The sequence below is a fragment of the Bicyclus anynana genome, chromosome 13 (assembly GCF_947172395.1).
Source record: "Bicyclus anynana chromosome 13, ilBicAnyn1.1, whole genome shotgun sequence".
In the NCBI taxonomy this organism is placed as follows: Eukaryota; Metazoa; Arthropoda; class Insecta; order Lepidoptera; family Nymphalidae; genus Bicyclus; species Bicyclus anynana.
The window spans coordinates 7,161,036-7,178,917 of NC_069095.1; the positions used below are offsets into that span (position 1 = coordinate 7,161,036).

The 17,882-nt window shown below is 34.1% G+C and overlaps 2 protein-coding genes across 2 annotated transcripts in view; one reads left to right on the forward strand and one right to left on the reverse strand.

Annotated features, from left to right (window-relative positions):
• The window catches only part of LOC112043087 (ATP synthase subunit O, mitochondrial), a 385,841-nt gene that overhangs the window by 29,225 nt on the left and 338,734 nt on the right, over positions 1 to 17,882 (forward strand). The window lies entirely within an intron of this gene.
• Positions 809 to 17,882, reverse strand: part of LOC112043072 (uncharacterized) — a 110,078-nt gene continuing 93,004 nt past the window's right edge. Inside the window, exons 3-4 of the mRNA XM_024078336.2 lie at positions 7,103 to 7,263; positions 809 to 6,185 (exon numbers count right to left, since the gene is read on the reverse strand). Of these exons, the coding sequence (XP_023934104.1) occupies positions 6,126 to 6,185; positions 7,103 to 7,263 (221 nt within the window). The 3' untranslated portion in view covers positions 809 to 6,125. The remainder of the gene's footprint in view (positions 6,186 to 7,102; positions 7,264 to 17,882) is intronic.

The window sequence follows — 17,882 nt, forward strand, 5'->3', positions numbered from 1 at the left end:
GGTGTACTCTTCTATAACAAGATCCCCAAGACTGTGATGGACTTGCCAATGCACAACTTTAAGCAATGTGTTAAAAAACATTTACTTAGTCGAGGTTACTACACTATTGATGAGTTCCTTAACGACAAAGGTGCTTGGAGGCCATTGGATCAGCTTCCACCTTCACACAGGAAATAAAACTATAAGAAATTGTAATTTAATTGTTATCAAATGTAAATTGTAATACTGTATGACTTTTTTCAAAAGAGCAACTGTTGAGTTTCTTGCCGGTATCTTCTCAGCAGAACCTGCCTTCCGAACCGGTGGTAGAATCTTTACAAATAGTCAACTGACGTGTCAAAAGTGCTTGTAAACTGAGCCTACTTGAAATAAATGAATTTTGAATTTTTTGAATTTTATTTTGTTTTTTTAATTTTTGTCTGTTACGTGTACTATAGTAAAATCATTAATCCTGCGAATTTTCTGACAGTTGCTAATGTCACTTTCTAAAATAATGATACGATATTTATTGTCATAGTGATGTCCTGTTCTGTATAAGTAAATAATAGTGCCTCAGTTCATTCACTCTTATACAGGAATTTCGAACAGAAATTTCTATCATAAAGCTTTCTGACCGACGGTTGAAAACATAAATTGTGTAAATTATGTAATTTACCAATTCTTACCTATTTGCAATAGTCTCTGAGAGTATCACTAGTTGCGATTTGAAAATTTAGGGTAATGAATTATAAAATTCTAAGAATAAAATATTTATTGTACAAAAAAGTGTTACAGTTGTTATTTAGTTACAAAATCCTCCTCCATCCTCATAAACTTGGCGTTTTTGGGAGGATGGTGGGTTCACTAGTATGCTAATTATTATCTACTAGCGGACCCTGTCAAGCTTCGTGTTGAGTCATTTCCTACCCCTATTCTATTCTACGCCCACCCTACCCCTACTCTACTCCTCTACTGTTTTACAAGTTCCTCGACTACAAGTGGTATTAAAATTCATTATTTATGTTATTGTGGAGGGGAGGTATCAGTGTTGGTATAAATAGTGCTCAGCTCAGTTGTTTGTTAAGCAGCGTAGACACCGTCACGCTGCCAGTCGCGTTAGTGATTTTGTGAAATAACGTTTTGTGTTGTAATAATGGTTTATCATAAATTGTTTACTGTGGGCATTGAAAAGATCCTTTAAACCTACTCCCAAGATCACAAGTCCTGTGACCTCCACAAAAGTTTCCTCTACCACAAAATAATGGTATAATCACTGTCGCTGCTACTCGGCACGTCACACATGCTCCTCGCGCTACTCCTGTATTATCTTATCTACTCGTACTCCTAAATTTTAGGCGATATAAAAAGGTAAATCCATGGTATTACAAGTACTACCGTACTATCAGAAGGTATTCGTATTAAAACAATAGAAACACAATATATATGGCTGAGGCATTTATTAACATTTATTTTTATTTTTCGATTTTTTTTATCTTAATACAACATATATAGTAATTAACAATACATAATAAATAGTCCAAAAGTATATTACGCCTACAAAATAGCGTAGTCGTTATAAGATTACCGCCATATGAATTGCTGATACATGTTCTGTGAATGTAAAGGCAACTCATGCATGGCACTGTTGACAGTTAGGAATGTTCTCTGAGAGAATAGGAAGTTGTGGTGTTACGGAATGAGGGTGAAAGGAATGGTATTCGGACATCTTAGTTTTGAGGAACAAACGAACGAAGGTACTACGTCTACTTTGTTTCACATAGGCCTGGCAACGATAACTGAAACGACTTGCCCAGTGAAAACATCTTAGAAAATCGGAAAATATTATTCAACATTCTTACCTATTTCAATTTCAGCGATGTTTATGATTAGTGTAGTTATAAATAATACCTACTTGATACATTGTTTGTCTCTCGCAAACATAACATTCTGAGAAAATATACCTATGTAAATCTCTATATAGTGGTAATGGAACGTATATAAGTATCTACAAAAATAGTTGCATTTTTAAACAATATACTTATTTGAGAAACGATAGCTGAAATCATACAAAATGTCTTCGTCAATACGGTAACAAACAGGTTGCAAACATTCATCGGAAATTGGAAAATGTGAATTTTGTTATGAAAAATTAAAATAACATCTACAAGGGTGTCATCTAAAAATATTGTTTCATCAACAATAAAGTTCATTGAAGTATATCAATTTCTTTAATGTCCTCTTAGGTAATTGAGCGTAGGTAGAGTAATAGTTAGGTATGGTATCTACCTTTGTAAAGGTGTTACGAGAAAAGGGTATAAGAATATTTATATAATTAAGTATAACATGTAATTTCAACGGAGATTGACTAATGAGCATTCAATCTAAAACATTAGGGGTACCCTACAGTTACAGCACGATTAGGGATTAAGTACTTAAGCATTAATTGCATCTTACTTAATTTCTTTATGTGCGTTCCGTGATGAGTAATTGTACTGAGACATTGTGCTTGCATAATACATCGTCTACGATAGCATTATAATAATGGTTGTAGAAAAATGTAATTCAGGTAGATATTAATGGTTTGATGACGTGGATAAAGCGATGACTTGTGCAATAGATATTGGGCTGGACGAGCTAACCACACTTAAGTTACAAACATTTATTCAAACGAAGACGATTAGATATCTTATGAAGATAAAAATTGACCCAAATTGCTAAACGTTTCTAAGTAATATTATGCGTTAACGTAACAATGCAGTGGAAAGAATTATAGATAAATCATAATATCATATATCCGTCCGTAAGCCTACTTAGTACTCGCACAATTAGCCCGTATTTCATACATACTGACATCATTATAACATATAACACGTATAGGTATAAATTAATAATCACATTGATAGGTAAGTCTATCACCAAGATCATGATTTGCATCTTAATCTATAATATTAAAAATATCACAATAAATTGCTGTGCACATACGAAACAGGCAAATTTGGAGTGCAATTACATTATTATATTTATTAGCATTACTTTTATTTCTAATAAATTATAAATAAGACATCGAAGAAACAATTTATACGACAGATACATTTGAGATGTTAATAACAGCCGCCAAACACATTTTGGGTAAAAAAATTAAAATATTGATTAATATTCAGATTTAGTTTAGTTTTAGAAAGATAATATAAAAATTAATTTATCCTCATATTCAGCTCGAATCGCCAATAATACAAATTATGGCCAATACACACACCCTTAAAAAATTGTTTAATTAATAATTAAACCTCGGCAATGTGTTGAAGTAATAGGCGATATTAAATGCTTAATTTGCCATATAAGTAATTGACTCATAACTCGTGTAAACCTGATTTCCTACTTAAGTGTAATATATTGAGAATTCATTGGCATTTATTAGATAAAGCTTCGAATAAATGAGTAACGAAATAAAATTAAGATATAATTTAAAAATTAATTAATTTAATTTAATTTTTCTAAAAGCAGTTAGGTTATATTTATTATTACAATTCAACTTGTGTACCTTTAAGTTTTATGTGCACATAGCACATGAAATCGTTTACTGTAAAACCGAGACAAATATAAACACTTTAGTTGAGTGAATTTGCTAATTAACCGATAGTCAGCTCAGAAGCTAATTCAGTGTTTCATGTAGGTACGTCATTTCTAATTAGATTGGTATTACTACCTAACTAATTCGTGCAACTTGTGGTCCACCGCTGATAAATCATTATGTGATTTTACACCAAAGCATTCCCGAGATAATGAGTATATTTATGTTTATTTAAACAATATGTCTTGGAATATCTTGAGATATTTCAAATTATTATTACTAATCTAAATCTTAAATACCGCAGAGACTGATGGCTCAAGAACTTACGTTCTATCAGACTACAACGGTATTTATTTAATATTTTAAGTGGAATGATCAAACCCAACGCTTATATACATATAATATCATTTTATATATATATTGGTTTAGATAAACTTAAAAACAATGCTTTGGCGAGCCTCCTAAATCACAAAAGACTTATCATTAATACACTAAAGTTCGCATTTTAAAAAGTTAATTTTAGAATAGTATTTTTTATGCTATAATTCTATAATTTTAATTAATATTTTTACATCGCTCAAGTACCGAACAAACCAGCATTCCGTTCACGTGATGTTAAGTGATCACCAGCGCCTGTAAATAGTTGCAGTGCTCGTGTCACTGCTAATGCTATGCCGGTTTTTGAGCGATAAGTTTATCCGTCCCATAAATAACCTCATATTAAAATTGTGTGGTTTTAAAAACCAAACAGTTTAAATATGGATATATATTAGATCATGCATCGTACAGACGTGATCTGGCATTTTTGGTGGTGGTAACAAGCCATCAAGATAGAAACGGTAGCTTATACAGTGGGCATAATTTATTAATAAAAGTGTTCAATTAATTTTATTAATCTAAAATCTAGACACAAAAATATAGTGCATATAATAATTATATAAGTGAGTACTTACTACCACATTATGTGCAATGTATTATTAAACAATGAATCATAATTATATAATTATGATAAAAATACTGTAGATTTATTATAACATAATTAATCTACTGTATTTTATGATTTTAACTAGATCTAATAATATACTTTTTTAATAAATATGTCTACTTTTTTTACTTAGGTGTATAGTAGTTAACTATGCTTAAATAACATTAATAGATTTGACATAAAATGATTTAATTCAATTATATTCCTGTATATCCTAATTACTTAAAAAATCAATGCGAACATTAGTGTTGGCGGTATGTATTTATTAGAGTAGGTTTATAAAGTTCTCGTTATATAGGTACTATTTAAAATAAATAAATGTAAAAAAAATAAAAATATATTATTCCGTTATTCTGTATATTCATATTTTTGTTTTGGTGCGACTATATATTGATGCCGCTGAATTCTCAGTTTATTATAAGTAGGTATTTTTACTTATATCATTAGTAAGTATATTTGAAAATATACATAATAAAGCATTAACAGGTGCTTATTTATTTAAATGAATCATAAGTTTACTACAACATAAACATATCGTTGTGGTGTAAAACAACTGCTCAGACTTAAATAATATAACAAAGAAGTGATATACCTATCTAATTATAATGAATTCGGTCACAGCATATGAAGAAATCTATACCTAAAATGAATATACTTTAAAATAGTCGATAATAATTCATTCAATTTATAATAATTAGTTATATATGATTTTTTAGGATTATTTCATTATATTAATAGCTGTGTGATTGAAATATTCAAGTCTTCGAGATCATTCGTATAATAATAAGTAATAAAACATTTATACTAATATAAATTATGATGAATAATTTAGCATATAAGTCTTTCCTATGGCGACTGCTTGCATAGATCAATTTATACTGTAAACAGCCGCCAATCGCCAAATGTAGGCCGCGTAACTAAATAAACACATTAGGTTTAGCTATATACACATATTTACCGATCTCTTATATACTTTACAACCCTCATAATAAGGAAATTATCAATAACTTAATAATAGAGTAAATTGAGTGAATAAATAGTGTAACAAATTCATAAAAACGTTCATGTTCGACAAATGAAGATCTATTAGTTAACCTAAAATAGTTTTATTATGTTAATATGTATTTTCTACCGACTAACAAATGTCGACTACCAGTCTCACATATTAGTTAATAAGTGCTAGAAGGTACCAAATGAGAAATAAATCAGCTGCGAAGATCATTATTGGGACGAAACCGAGTCGCATTAAGGTATACTTCCAACGATTTCTAGCATTCATACAATAGGTCCTCCGAAGCACACGCGCTGAACGGAACGTGTTTGAATTTCGAATCAGAGTCCGCTGTCAGAATCTTTACACTACACTTTCAGTGGTTAAGTTTCGAGAATGGCACCACTACTTGATATGTTTCAATATCGCGTCATCTAGTTAACGTGACTGGTTACGCCCGAATATTTCCTGTGGAGGTTTGCAGCCCTCGCTGTATGCAAGTGCATATGGCCGATCAATTTAAATGTCAGTCTATCCGTGCAGCGCTATGGGAACTTCCGTAACAGCACTGGGGTTTCAGGGTCTGGGAGTGTGGGAGCTTAGCGGCCGCGCGCCCACCGCAAAAGCGCGTCGGCGAGTACGTCCAGGTGGGCCTTCGTCTGGAAAAATAAACAAATATTATTGAGTAACAAATATTGGTGCCCACGACAAGTTTCCTGATCAACTCCTACTTAAAAACATCGGACAAATACGAGACTCGCCCACCGAGGGACCCGTACGTAGGATCATTATAAATAGTTCAGGAATCTAATTGTGCAGGTTTTACCGAGCGTTTGCGATTTCAGGCCACCTGTTTTTTTAGGATTTAATTACAAATGTAGGTATAGTTTTGAATTTGTCTTGTACTTGTAATCTAAATTGATTTTGCTTGCTAAATTTCAAAGTTCTACGTCATCGGATCTCAAGTACCCTATGAGTTTTGATTCCTTTAAGAGTGTCGAAATATGCGTCTTTTTTTACGTAAACATAGAAGTAAATTTTTTTCACAACTTCATGGGACCGTAGACCTCGGTATACACTATACTATTTAAATTTTAACTTGATACCTCCACACATTTCCGAAATAAAGGTTCTTGACAGACACACAGACAGACACCGACTGACTGACGGACAACAACGTGATCTTATAAGGGTTCCGTTATTCCTTTTCAGGTAGATTATTCTAAAAAGTATCTAAAGTATCTAAAATAAAAAAAAAACCATTTATTTCAGGTTTACACCCATATTAGGAAAAATATAAAAACAAAAATAAAATTAAAAAGTCGAAATAGTATAGGTAAAATGTCAGAATAATATGAAATGTCAGTAAAAAAAACAGTATCGTCATTATTATTAAAGTCCGTCAGGTTAACTTACAATTTCCGTATCGGCATGGGCACTGTAATATGTCTGTCACAGCAGTGACGAACATAAATACAATCGAGCCTTGCCGCGATAGCTCTAAGAATGCTGTTGGAACTGCCCCTCACCCTTCGGACCATCGACACGCATCTTTTCCTTATACATATATATTTACCGTTTTATAAAACATGCAGGCCTGTCGATCCTCGTCTTCCCCGTTGGGGCAGTCTATGAACCCGTCGCAAAGGACGTGGTCGTCGATGCAACGGTAGCGCCCCTGGCGGTCGGGCGTGGGGCACGCGAACCTTTCCATACCGTCCGCGGCTGGCGGGCATTCTGGAACAAGCGACCGATATTTGGAGATACTATACATAATTTTTATTTTTTATTCTTTACAAGTTAGCCCTTGACTACAATCTCACCTGGTGGTAAGTGATGATGCAGTCTAAGGAAGCGAGCTAACTTGTTAGGAGGAGGATGAAATCCACACACCTTTTGGTTTCTACACGACATCGTACCGGAAATCGCTTGGCGGTACGTCTTTGCCGGTAGGGTGGTAACTAGCCACGGCCGAAGCCTCCCACCAGGCAGACCTGGACCAATTATGAAAATCTCAATCGCTCCAGCCGGGGATCGAACCCAGGACCTCCGTTTTGTAAATCCACCGCGCATACCACTGGGCCACGGAGACCGTCAAAATATGGTGGTCGACCCCTCACTAGGTGGACCGAGAACATCAAGCGGATTGATTGCAGGGAGCTGTTAATAATGAATACAAAACTTTTGTTCTTACTGCTTCGTGAGAACTGCGGTTAACCTATTTGTCTACAGATAATGAGGGCGAGGGTCCATATCAACAACAACATAAGATAGTTTTTGAAAATAATACCTAATGACGATGAGAAAGACTGTGATGTACGGTGTTACACCTTTGTGCTTAGGAGAGAGACAGGTTAATAAGATCATTCTTAATAACCTGATTTTGTAATAAAAACTTTACCGACCCTTGATCCAGCAGTTAAGTGAAAGCTTCTTATGGTGTTGACTGAAACAACTATCGGAATAATAATAGTTGACTCAGCATTTCACATGGCGGTAATCTCGTGAGCCAGATTATAATCATGGAAAAATAATATGAACAATCATAATATATTATTATTATCATTCAAAGGCCGCCAGCATTGCATTGCATTGAATTAGCATGGTCTGTTTATTCCGAAGTTCGCCATTCGTGTGTAGCGTGGATTAATCCTCCTTTAATAAGGAAAAAGCCTTCACTACGGGCCCTGAAAATGGCTGTTCTTAATGACAGAGGTGCATGTATAAGGTAGTCTAAATAGGTATTAAAACATCCATAGTTCAAAGTTAACCTGCAAATGTGAAATGTTGAGTGAAATCAACAGATTTCCCATGTGAGTTTGTTGTGATGCCAATTTTTTCCATTAGTCTATTATTATTGTAAAATACAGTGTGCTTAAAAAGTAGCGGCGCTCAGTTATTTTTTTATTTAGTATTTATCCATTTACGTGATTACAATTTTTTAATAGTGAAACGAATGGACGACGATTCAAATGTAAAAAAATTCGTTCGCTCTTTTGTATACCTACGCTTTAACCAAAAACCACCTAGTTATATTAGTTTGTAATCGACGAAAGTTCTTCACAATTACTTTCATCAACAGCAACAACAACAACTGTATTCGTCCACTGCTGGACATAAGCCTTTCCGAAAGCGCGCCACCACATACGATCCTCCGCCTTCCTCATCCAGTCACTACCTTCTTGATAGTGTGGAGTGTGGAGGGCGTCCTACACTGCGCCATCTGTTCTACGACAGATATGGCCCGCCCATTGCCACTTCAGTTTTCTAATCCAATTGCTTTACTCTAATAAATTGTTTTGTATTTGTTATTTAAGATGTTTAATTAAGCCCTAATTTCAGTACTGTTTATTTTTCATTGGCACATATTTCCAAAGCAATGGAAAGTCCATTGCATCCTATGTACGATATAATATAGTATTTTGTATGCAACGAAAAATGTAAAATAGAAGTCATATATTAATACTGAAATGAAACAGAGACGTGCTTGCACAATTCTAGTCCCCATTTTCAGGAGGTAAATGTTTCCAAGTATATTAGGATAAAGCCGTGATAACCCAGAAGAGCTGTGATAACCCAATGGAATAGGATAGCTCGAAATCCGAAAGGCGTAGTTTCGTATCTGGTCCGGGGCATGCACCTCGGCCTTTTCAGTTATGTGCATTTTAAGAAATTAAATATCACGTGTCTCAAACGGTAAAGGAAAAACATCGTGAGAAAACCTGAATACCTAAGAATTTTCTAGTGTGTGAAGTTTGCCAATTCTATTTCATCCTGAGAGGAGACTGTTGCACAGCAGTGAGCCAAATATGGGTTGATAATGATGAGTTAATCGAATGCCAGACATACTTATTCCTTATTTTATTAATGCTGAAAGTTTACACATACATAGGTAATTACGGTAGCTAATTATGAAGCTTGTACCGTGGTGACTTTGGACAGTAACAAGTTTGAAGGGATCCTCAATATTCCGAATATTAAACGTTTTTTGTAATATTTTCTACGAAATATCATGAGAAATAATTATCATGAGAAATAGCTTAATGGCCGGTTAGGTGTTTTTCTAAGGGTTGCCGCTGAGCTAAGGACCTGGAATACGTATAGGGATATTATGACGTGGAAAATATTATAAAAATACGCCTCTTGCTTGGACGGTTGAGGGTGTGGTCATTTGAAACCTACTTTCCATAGGTCCAACTCCATACTTGGCTACCGTACTTATCGGTGACCAAATTTCAACCTTCGTACAATGAGGTCTTGCTATTGCAATATGTATAACCGAAAACAGATTCAACGAAGACGTGTCAAAGTGACCACAGTAATGGAGTAGATTGACGGATGTATAACCTTCTGTTTCCCCAAAAACTCTCTTTAGTTATTGATTTATTCTACCCTAACTCTTTCAACACAGTGTATTGCTATTTTCGACTATTGTCACTTCTGCAGTTTTTTTTTCGGGAATTACCACCAGATTAAGTGAGACTTATTGTATAGAAGTAATTACAAATTTTTGCTTTCACACGTAAGGGGCCCTTGTAGTCCAGGGGTCCGTATTATTGATACGGTATATGTATATACGATATGGCGGTAGCTACGCATCTGTACTGAGTACTATATTAAGTTGCCCTCCCGGCACTCGTCCACGTGGTGAAAGTTTAACCAACTATTTTAATTGAGTTTGCCAACTTGTACTGGTGTAATATGTAGCTGGGTCATTCACGTATCAGATTTTATGTCAGGTTGAATAATGTTGGCTTAACTTATTTTGATGTTTGTTGTTTACGCATTCGCTGTTTTGTTTATATCCTATTGTCGTAATAATATTATATAAAGTTGTACGAGTATGGTGTTTGGAGGTTTTTTACTATTTAACGCTGCAAGTACTAATTAGATTTGGCTAAAATTTAAAATGAACATAGAATACCCTGAACATAGGCTACTTAAATTACAAAAAATACATACCTACTTTTCGCGGGTACACCGCAAGCACTAATTAGAACTTACTTTACTTATTACTAAACTAATTTGATAATATTAATAATAGGTAAGATTTGATGTTATGTTGGTTACGATTTAATTTAACTGAAAAACTACTCAAGCGATTTTAATTTTTTTTTACCATTAGAAAGCTACATCTTCACCAAGCAACATAAGCTTTATTCTCGTAGGATTCCCACGGATTACACGACTAAGTACAGTAAAATTTAAAATGCGTCTGTTGAAAGCTAAAAACGGAAAGGGCTGCCGCAGAAGCACTACGGCAGAATGCCTGATGATGATGATGATGACGATGATGATGATGATGATGATGATGATGATGATGATGATGATGATGATGATGATGATGATGATGATGATGATGATGATGATAATGATGATGTGTTTGTAGGCAAATATCCTATTTAAACATTCCTCAATGAATCATGTCATCATTTTAATGTCTTCTATCAGAAAGGAAAGAAAAAAGAAGTAGAAGGAATTCCACTTAATATGGGCAATTTAAGCAATGTTGCTACACTATTTGTACCTGTTGTAATCTACTTGTATAGATTTTCTATTTTCGGGACACAGCACAGCACGGTTTATTGGGTTTGGTCACAGAGTACGTAATACATACAAGTTGACTTATAATGTAAGTAGACGGCATCTGTGGCGCAGTCATTTGCGCGGTGGATTTACAAAACGAAGATCGTGGGTTCGATCACAGGTCACAAGATACTATAGGTACATATTGATACGATGAATCGAGTTATATTCGCAAAAACTTCTTTGATGTCGCTTCTTTCACACACAAATTCTATTTGTACACCATAATACTAAAATCAAGCCAAATCTAGAATTAGAATATGACAGAAATGACTCCATAGAGGTCATGCTATCATCTCTGTGCTCGACGTCAAATATTGATGTGGAATAAAAAATAGATTCGCGCTAGTAATGAGGGCGTTGCGCTTTGCCCTTATTATGCTCACACGTTCTGTTGGTTGCCTCACTGCATTCGCTCACACACTACAAATTTCTCGAATTTCCATAAATTACCTATTCTGACATTTCGAAAAATAAATACGCAATATTTGTACGTTTTATTCTATCAACTTTATTTTTTATTGTTAGTCGTTATAGTGAGAAATAATACATTGGCTAATATAATTGCCAACACATGTTGGCGGTTGGAAAAAAAATACAAATCGTTTTACCTATATTTATTATACAACTACGAGTAGCGGACGCTCCGTGGTTTGACCCGCTCAGGTCCCGTTTCTGTAGAAATATAGGCATAAAATATAGCCTTTAACACTCACCAAAAACGTGGTGAGTATCAAAGGCTTCTTTCTATTGAAAAAAAAATCGTTTTTCTAGATCCAGTCTGGATCGATAAAACAATTTTTTTTTCAACCATACAACCTCATAAAGTTACAAACCGGTTCCGTAGTTTCGTCATGTCCGTCAGTCTTTCCGTCCGTTACTCGTGTCTTTGTTACTACGTACTTCCAATAGACTATATATAATAAATAATATGGGCAAGAACTAATTCATCATAAAATTTATAAAATTTTATCAGTTATTACGAACGTTGAATATATTATCCGAAGTTGAAGGTAATTTTTCGAGATGCGATCCCAATTTTCCGTTTGTAAAGAAAGTATTTTACTTTGAAGATCATGTCTCCGCAATTTCTCAAAAGCTAATGAGGCATGCGAAATATAGAATTGTTGTTATGAGACGGAAAAAATATAAAATAGGGATACAAAATGGAATATGCTTCTATTTATTCGTACTTATCTTTCTTTATAGATCTCTAATGTGATGATAATATGCGAACATAATAGCGGTCACAAGTGACTTGATTCACAGTATCTGTTACATATTTAAATAAGAAATTCTATTATCTAACTACAAAACCAAGTCCTTATTCAACCAGTCCTAGATTGCCTATGAGCTATATTAGCAACTGTTTGGGGCCTAAGAATAAAAAAAAAGCGCACGAAGCTTAAGCAAATTTAAAATCTCCTTAACTCCAAACGGAAATAAACCTACTGAACGAATACTAACGCTATTTACTTCCAATACACAACTATCCATAAGGCAGGGTACCTATATGATTTGTCAAAACTGTTAGAATAGAATAGAATAGAATATCTTTATTTGTCCACACACAAGTAATAAAATAAAAATAAACAAAGAGAACATACAATACATACATCTGGTCGTGGACAAAAAAGGTATCCACCTCAGCACGATGCCACAGCGAGCTGTGGCGCTGATTTTCAGTTGAAACTTTGTGTGTTCACGGACGTGTCTACGTGACGTGTCTTAGCTTAAAACTTATACATGGTTACATATTATATGATTTATATTAAGTAAAATAAAATAATGAAACAAAAAAGAACAAAGTAAAAAAAAAATAACAAAATTAACATATATGGGAAACTAAATTAACAGGAAAAATCAAACAATAAATACGAGTCAACCCGTAAAGTGAACGATCTGCTTATATATCTGCTGAAATAAGTGTTAGTCGTTAAAATAAGATAATAATTGTTGGAAATATCAGGAAAAGTCCAGTCACTTGGAAGGTTTCTTTGAAAGCCATGTTAACCCCTTCACGATATAATAAAACAGTGCGCGAGATATTTTTTGGAGATTACACAAACATATCAAAGTTACACCCCACTTTTTACTTCGTCTTTTATACATAGCCCTCTAGGGCTTCAGTGTACCCGTTTACTTAGGTTTTATCATAAAGTAATGGTGAAAAAATTGGTTTTTCAAACAGAATTGATGTTCATTTAGATTCGTAAGTACATTTGGTAAGTAGTATTTTTTTACATGATTAAAAAAGCAACAGTGATAAGTAAAGTCACAATATTAAAAAAGCCCTTTTTGGCAGTCGGGTAATTAACCTATGAGGGTTTTAAACGCGTCTTGGTCCGAGTCCCCACAACTAATTCAGCCAATATTTCTTTTTTTTGTAAACACAATATTATTTAGAAATAGTTGACTAGTTATAAAAAGCCTATAAGCTCCGTTATTACAAGTAGATATTTTCTTTAACCACCTGTAATTTAATAGCGGAGCTCATTGGTTGGCAAACTTAACTACTAGTTATTTCATTTTCCATGTATAAAAAGACTTTTTAAAGCGAGTACATAAATTATTCTTTCTTGTCGTTGATTGTAGGTCAATATACATCGAATAACCTATTATTGCTCTTATGTCAAGGGTTAAGCGCGTAGGTGGTATATAGTGAGGAAGACCTTTGAAGTTTATTTTAGTTAGTGATTAATTTAGTCTCATTGACGTATCATCACTGTTAAAAGTTTTAGTCACATTTTATCAACAAAATTTTTCGGTATTTTAGAGAAATTCATTATATAATTTTAATTAGATGTACGAGTTATACAATAATAGTTTGCAAATTGTTCGGTTAATTGTTCGTAAAATAGATACCTAGTAACATAAAACCATTTTCTTGCCGCTGCCGACTCGGTTTGAAACTTTATTCCTTGCAAAATATTTAGATCGTTCCGCCGACTATTTCAGGTTTGTTGCTTGTTTGTTAGTTGCTTGCTTGTTGTTGCTGCTGCGCTGAGGGCTGGACGATATCAAAAGTCAAAAGTCAAAAAGTCAAAATTCATTTATTTCAAATAGGCTTAGTTTACAAGCTCTTTCGAAACGTCAGCATCAGATCAACATCCAGATCTGCCTCGTGTGGCAGACGTGTGCCGAGTGCTTGTTCTGGCTTCAGCCGACTTCCTAGGTGGAAGGTGAACGTGACTTATTGTATTTTTTTTTTACTTTTTTCTTGCTAATAATTAATAAAATTAATTGAATATACAACAATCTAATATTATAAGAGGAAGTCTGATAGTGGCACCAGAGATAGACAATATGAGGTGTAAAAGGTTAGCTATGTTTGGACATGTATAACGGATGAAATGAAAGTCATATTATACTAGAAGAATGTTGAAATTGCAAGTAAAAGGACAGGCCAAAGAAGACATGGTTGGAGTGTCCGAAAGCGGATATGTGTGTAAAGATAAGAGATAAGTTGACAAATTATATTAAAACGGAGTACGAGTAGTAGAGATTGACATATTTTTCCGACCCCACTTAAGTGGGAGACATTATTATCAACCCATATTTGGCTCACTGCTGAGCTCGAGTCTCCTCTCAGAATGAGAGGGGTTTTAAACTTTTCAGTTGTGTGCATTTTAAGAAATTAAATATCACGTTTGGCCAGCGTGGTGCACTATTGGCCTAACTTCTCATTCTGAGAGGAGACTCGAGCTCAGCAGTGAGCCGAATATAGGTTGATAATAATGATGATGATGACTTAAGTAGGATAAGGTAAAGGAGATGATGATGATCTATTTACAAATTACGTAACGGGGTACTTTTATACCGTGACGTATTTATCCTTTCAATCCTCTCATGAATAAATAGGTTATACACTTGAATTTTTTACAAAAGAAGAATGGAAAGAAAGTACCTAATATTATTTTCCGTGTACACGGTAGGTTAATATTTTATAAAATCTATAAATAACGTTTTGTCTGAAGATGCATATCGGTTGAACATTTTGCTTTCAGTTTTGTACTAAAAATAAATCAATTTCGTAAGTTATTTGGTCTGTAACAGTTTATTCGAAAGCCGAATAGCCTACATTCGGGTATCGAAAAAGAAATCTACACCCAGGTTCCATATAATTTACTCCCCGCGGTTTCACCCGCGTAGTTTCAATTACTATAAGAATATGGAGATACAATAAAGCCTAAATTTCTCGCTGATAATCATGATCCATTGGTGAAAGAATTTTTGAAATCGGTCTAGTAGTTCCGGAGCATATTCATAACAATCAAACAAAAAACCTAATCTATCTTCTTTATGGTATTGGTATAGATTTTATGGAATTATTAAAAAATATTCATGATTGATAGCTATGTTACGTCCAGCTATAACCCAGAAGCTGCCATGTAAGAGTTGGCCTATAAACCTCGCACATGGTGGTGGTGGTGGTGTGATCAGCATCGGCCTACATTAACTGACGTCAACCGCGGTTTGCTCTAAAGTTAACAGCTAGCGATCATCATTACTTGGTCGATCGTCGATCGGTAGTCATTTAGGTATAGGTTAGGTGTAGGTTTTACTTATAGAATGTAATAGATCGATTGCCGATCTTAGTTATAATTTATGAATTCAGATCGATCTCCGATCGCGATTCATTATTTAGTTATAGTTGGTTATAATATATTTTTCTAATAATAATTATATTGCAAAATTTCTTATTAAATAAGTATAAAATCATACGCATTTGCATTCTTCAACCCCCTAGCTGCCCCAAAACGCAAGTGCTATACGAATAAATATACATGTAAACAAAACATTATTACTGTATTATGGTGAAGGAGTACTCGTATATCGTAAATTAAAATCAACACTATATGGGTACGCCTCAAAGGGATTAGGTGCTTAATTGATTCGGCGGATTAAAGGTGGCTAAAGCCAAACACAAATTGTAGACTCGGATACTGTAATTTAATCACAGTCAAAGGGTTTCAGAAGGGCTCTTTGAATGTATTGATTTAGGATTTGTCGCAATGCAAACTCTTAAAAAAAGGGTAAGGTCATATTGAAGTATTACTAATGACAAAGATCCTTGGAGGCACACCACTTTTACATAATAAGTAGAATTAATTAATTTATGTAATGATAATAAACATTATAAACAATGATGATTTTAAAAGAACAACTGTTGAGCTTTCGAAATGACATGAACGAAAATAAGATTCTATGTAAAAATGTCATCCGGTGCTTACTGGTGGATATCACTCGGTACGTAAATGACGTTTTGTCAATTTGATGTTTATTTTAATAAATTGTTAATAAAGATTAAAATGGCGAATAAGATAGCAGGCAGGGGCAAGTTACAGGTTTCCACCTAGTACGGGGCCCTTGCAACTTGTATGTAATACTTTAGCTAATTAATAAACGTGTTTTCATTTTTATAGGTATAGCGAATTAACCTATGAATTCAATAGGTTAGTCCGCCATTCCCGATTGGAGTAGCTAGATGGATCTAAACTTCAACCACCCTCTCATGTATCTACAATCAATAAGGCGAAGCTTCCTAACACCGAGCTATTGAAACTTTCAAAAACATTTAATTTATCAAGACTACAGAAGCGGTATAGTATTCCGTTACAAAGTAAATACAGTCTTAGTAAAACAAAAGTTAAAGTTAGAATGAAAACTGAATCAATGGTTATAGCTACAGATTTATGTTACCCTAGTCCGCGCTTACGAAGATAGCCGGCTACTCAGTTGAGCGTCTATTTTTAGCTACGCCGGGGAAAGTGAGGCCACGGCTCGATTGCGAGCGCCCTCTACAAGTATCTTCGTAGCTCGCTACGTCTTTTGCATTCGTAAACAGGCCGCAAGACCGTTCAGGCTAACGGGGGCCTGCTAAAACTATTTTTTTATGATTTCCGATAATGGGACGGGACTTGGGAAGTTGAGTGTAACTTCTTTTTACTAAATGCTTCGTTGTATTGGACTGATTAATATAATAAGAAGGGGGAATTTATTTATTGACTAGCGACGGTCGCCTCGTGGTTTCTGTATTTCGTTGTAGCCTTAGTTTCTGTTGTAATACGAGAATAAAATAAAAAACGAGAATAAAAATCGTTTTAGTGGCTTAGGTTTGAAAGCGTAACAAAGAAACTAACTTTCGCATTTGTAATATTACTTAGGATATTTACTATCATATCTAAGCGATCTACATACAATATCCGCTTTAGTATGAATAAGATTACATTCGATTGATATTATAAGACAAACATATTGATGTAATATTACCTATTTATAAAATAAAAATAAAATAAAGCGGCTTCAAAAATATTAAAATATACTACACTAAAACGTGAAAAATAACATCGAACCTATCTGTGCTATATACTGCATGTATAAAAGACAAACCAAGTAATTATATTTAAAAAGCGAAATCGTACACATTACTTTTGAATCTACAAACTACATTGGCAACTTGAACTATTCATAGAGTGGACGAAGGCGTAATTTGAAACAATATAGAGTATAAACACGCTAATATTTGACAAACAATCATTAGTACAATTAACTTACAATCAAGTACTATTTAACTTTGTTATTATACAAACTTTGTGATATATTCGCGACGAATAGTAGCATAAATGTGTGTATAAATTTTTTATTATGAACAGTTTTAGTTCAATTCAAAACATTTTCAAAGTAGTTTCCCAGAAGTTGGCAGGTAAGTAGGTACTTGCTTTGACATAAAGTTGAACAATTATAGCTTTGGTTGAAGTTTGTGTTAT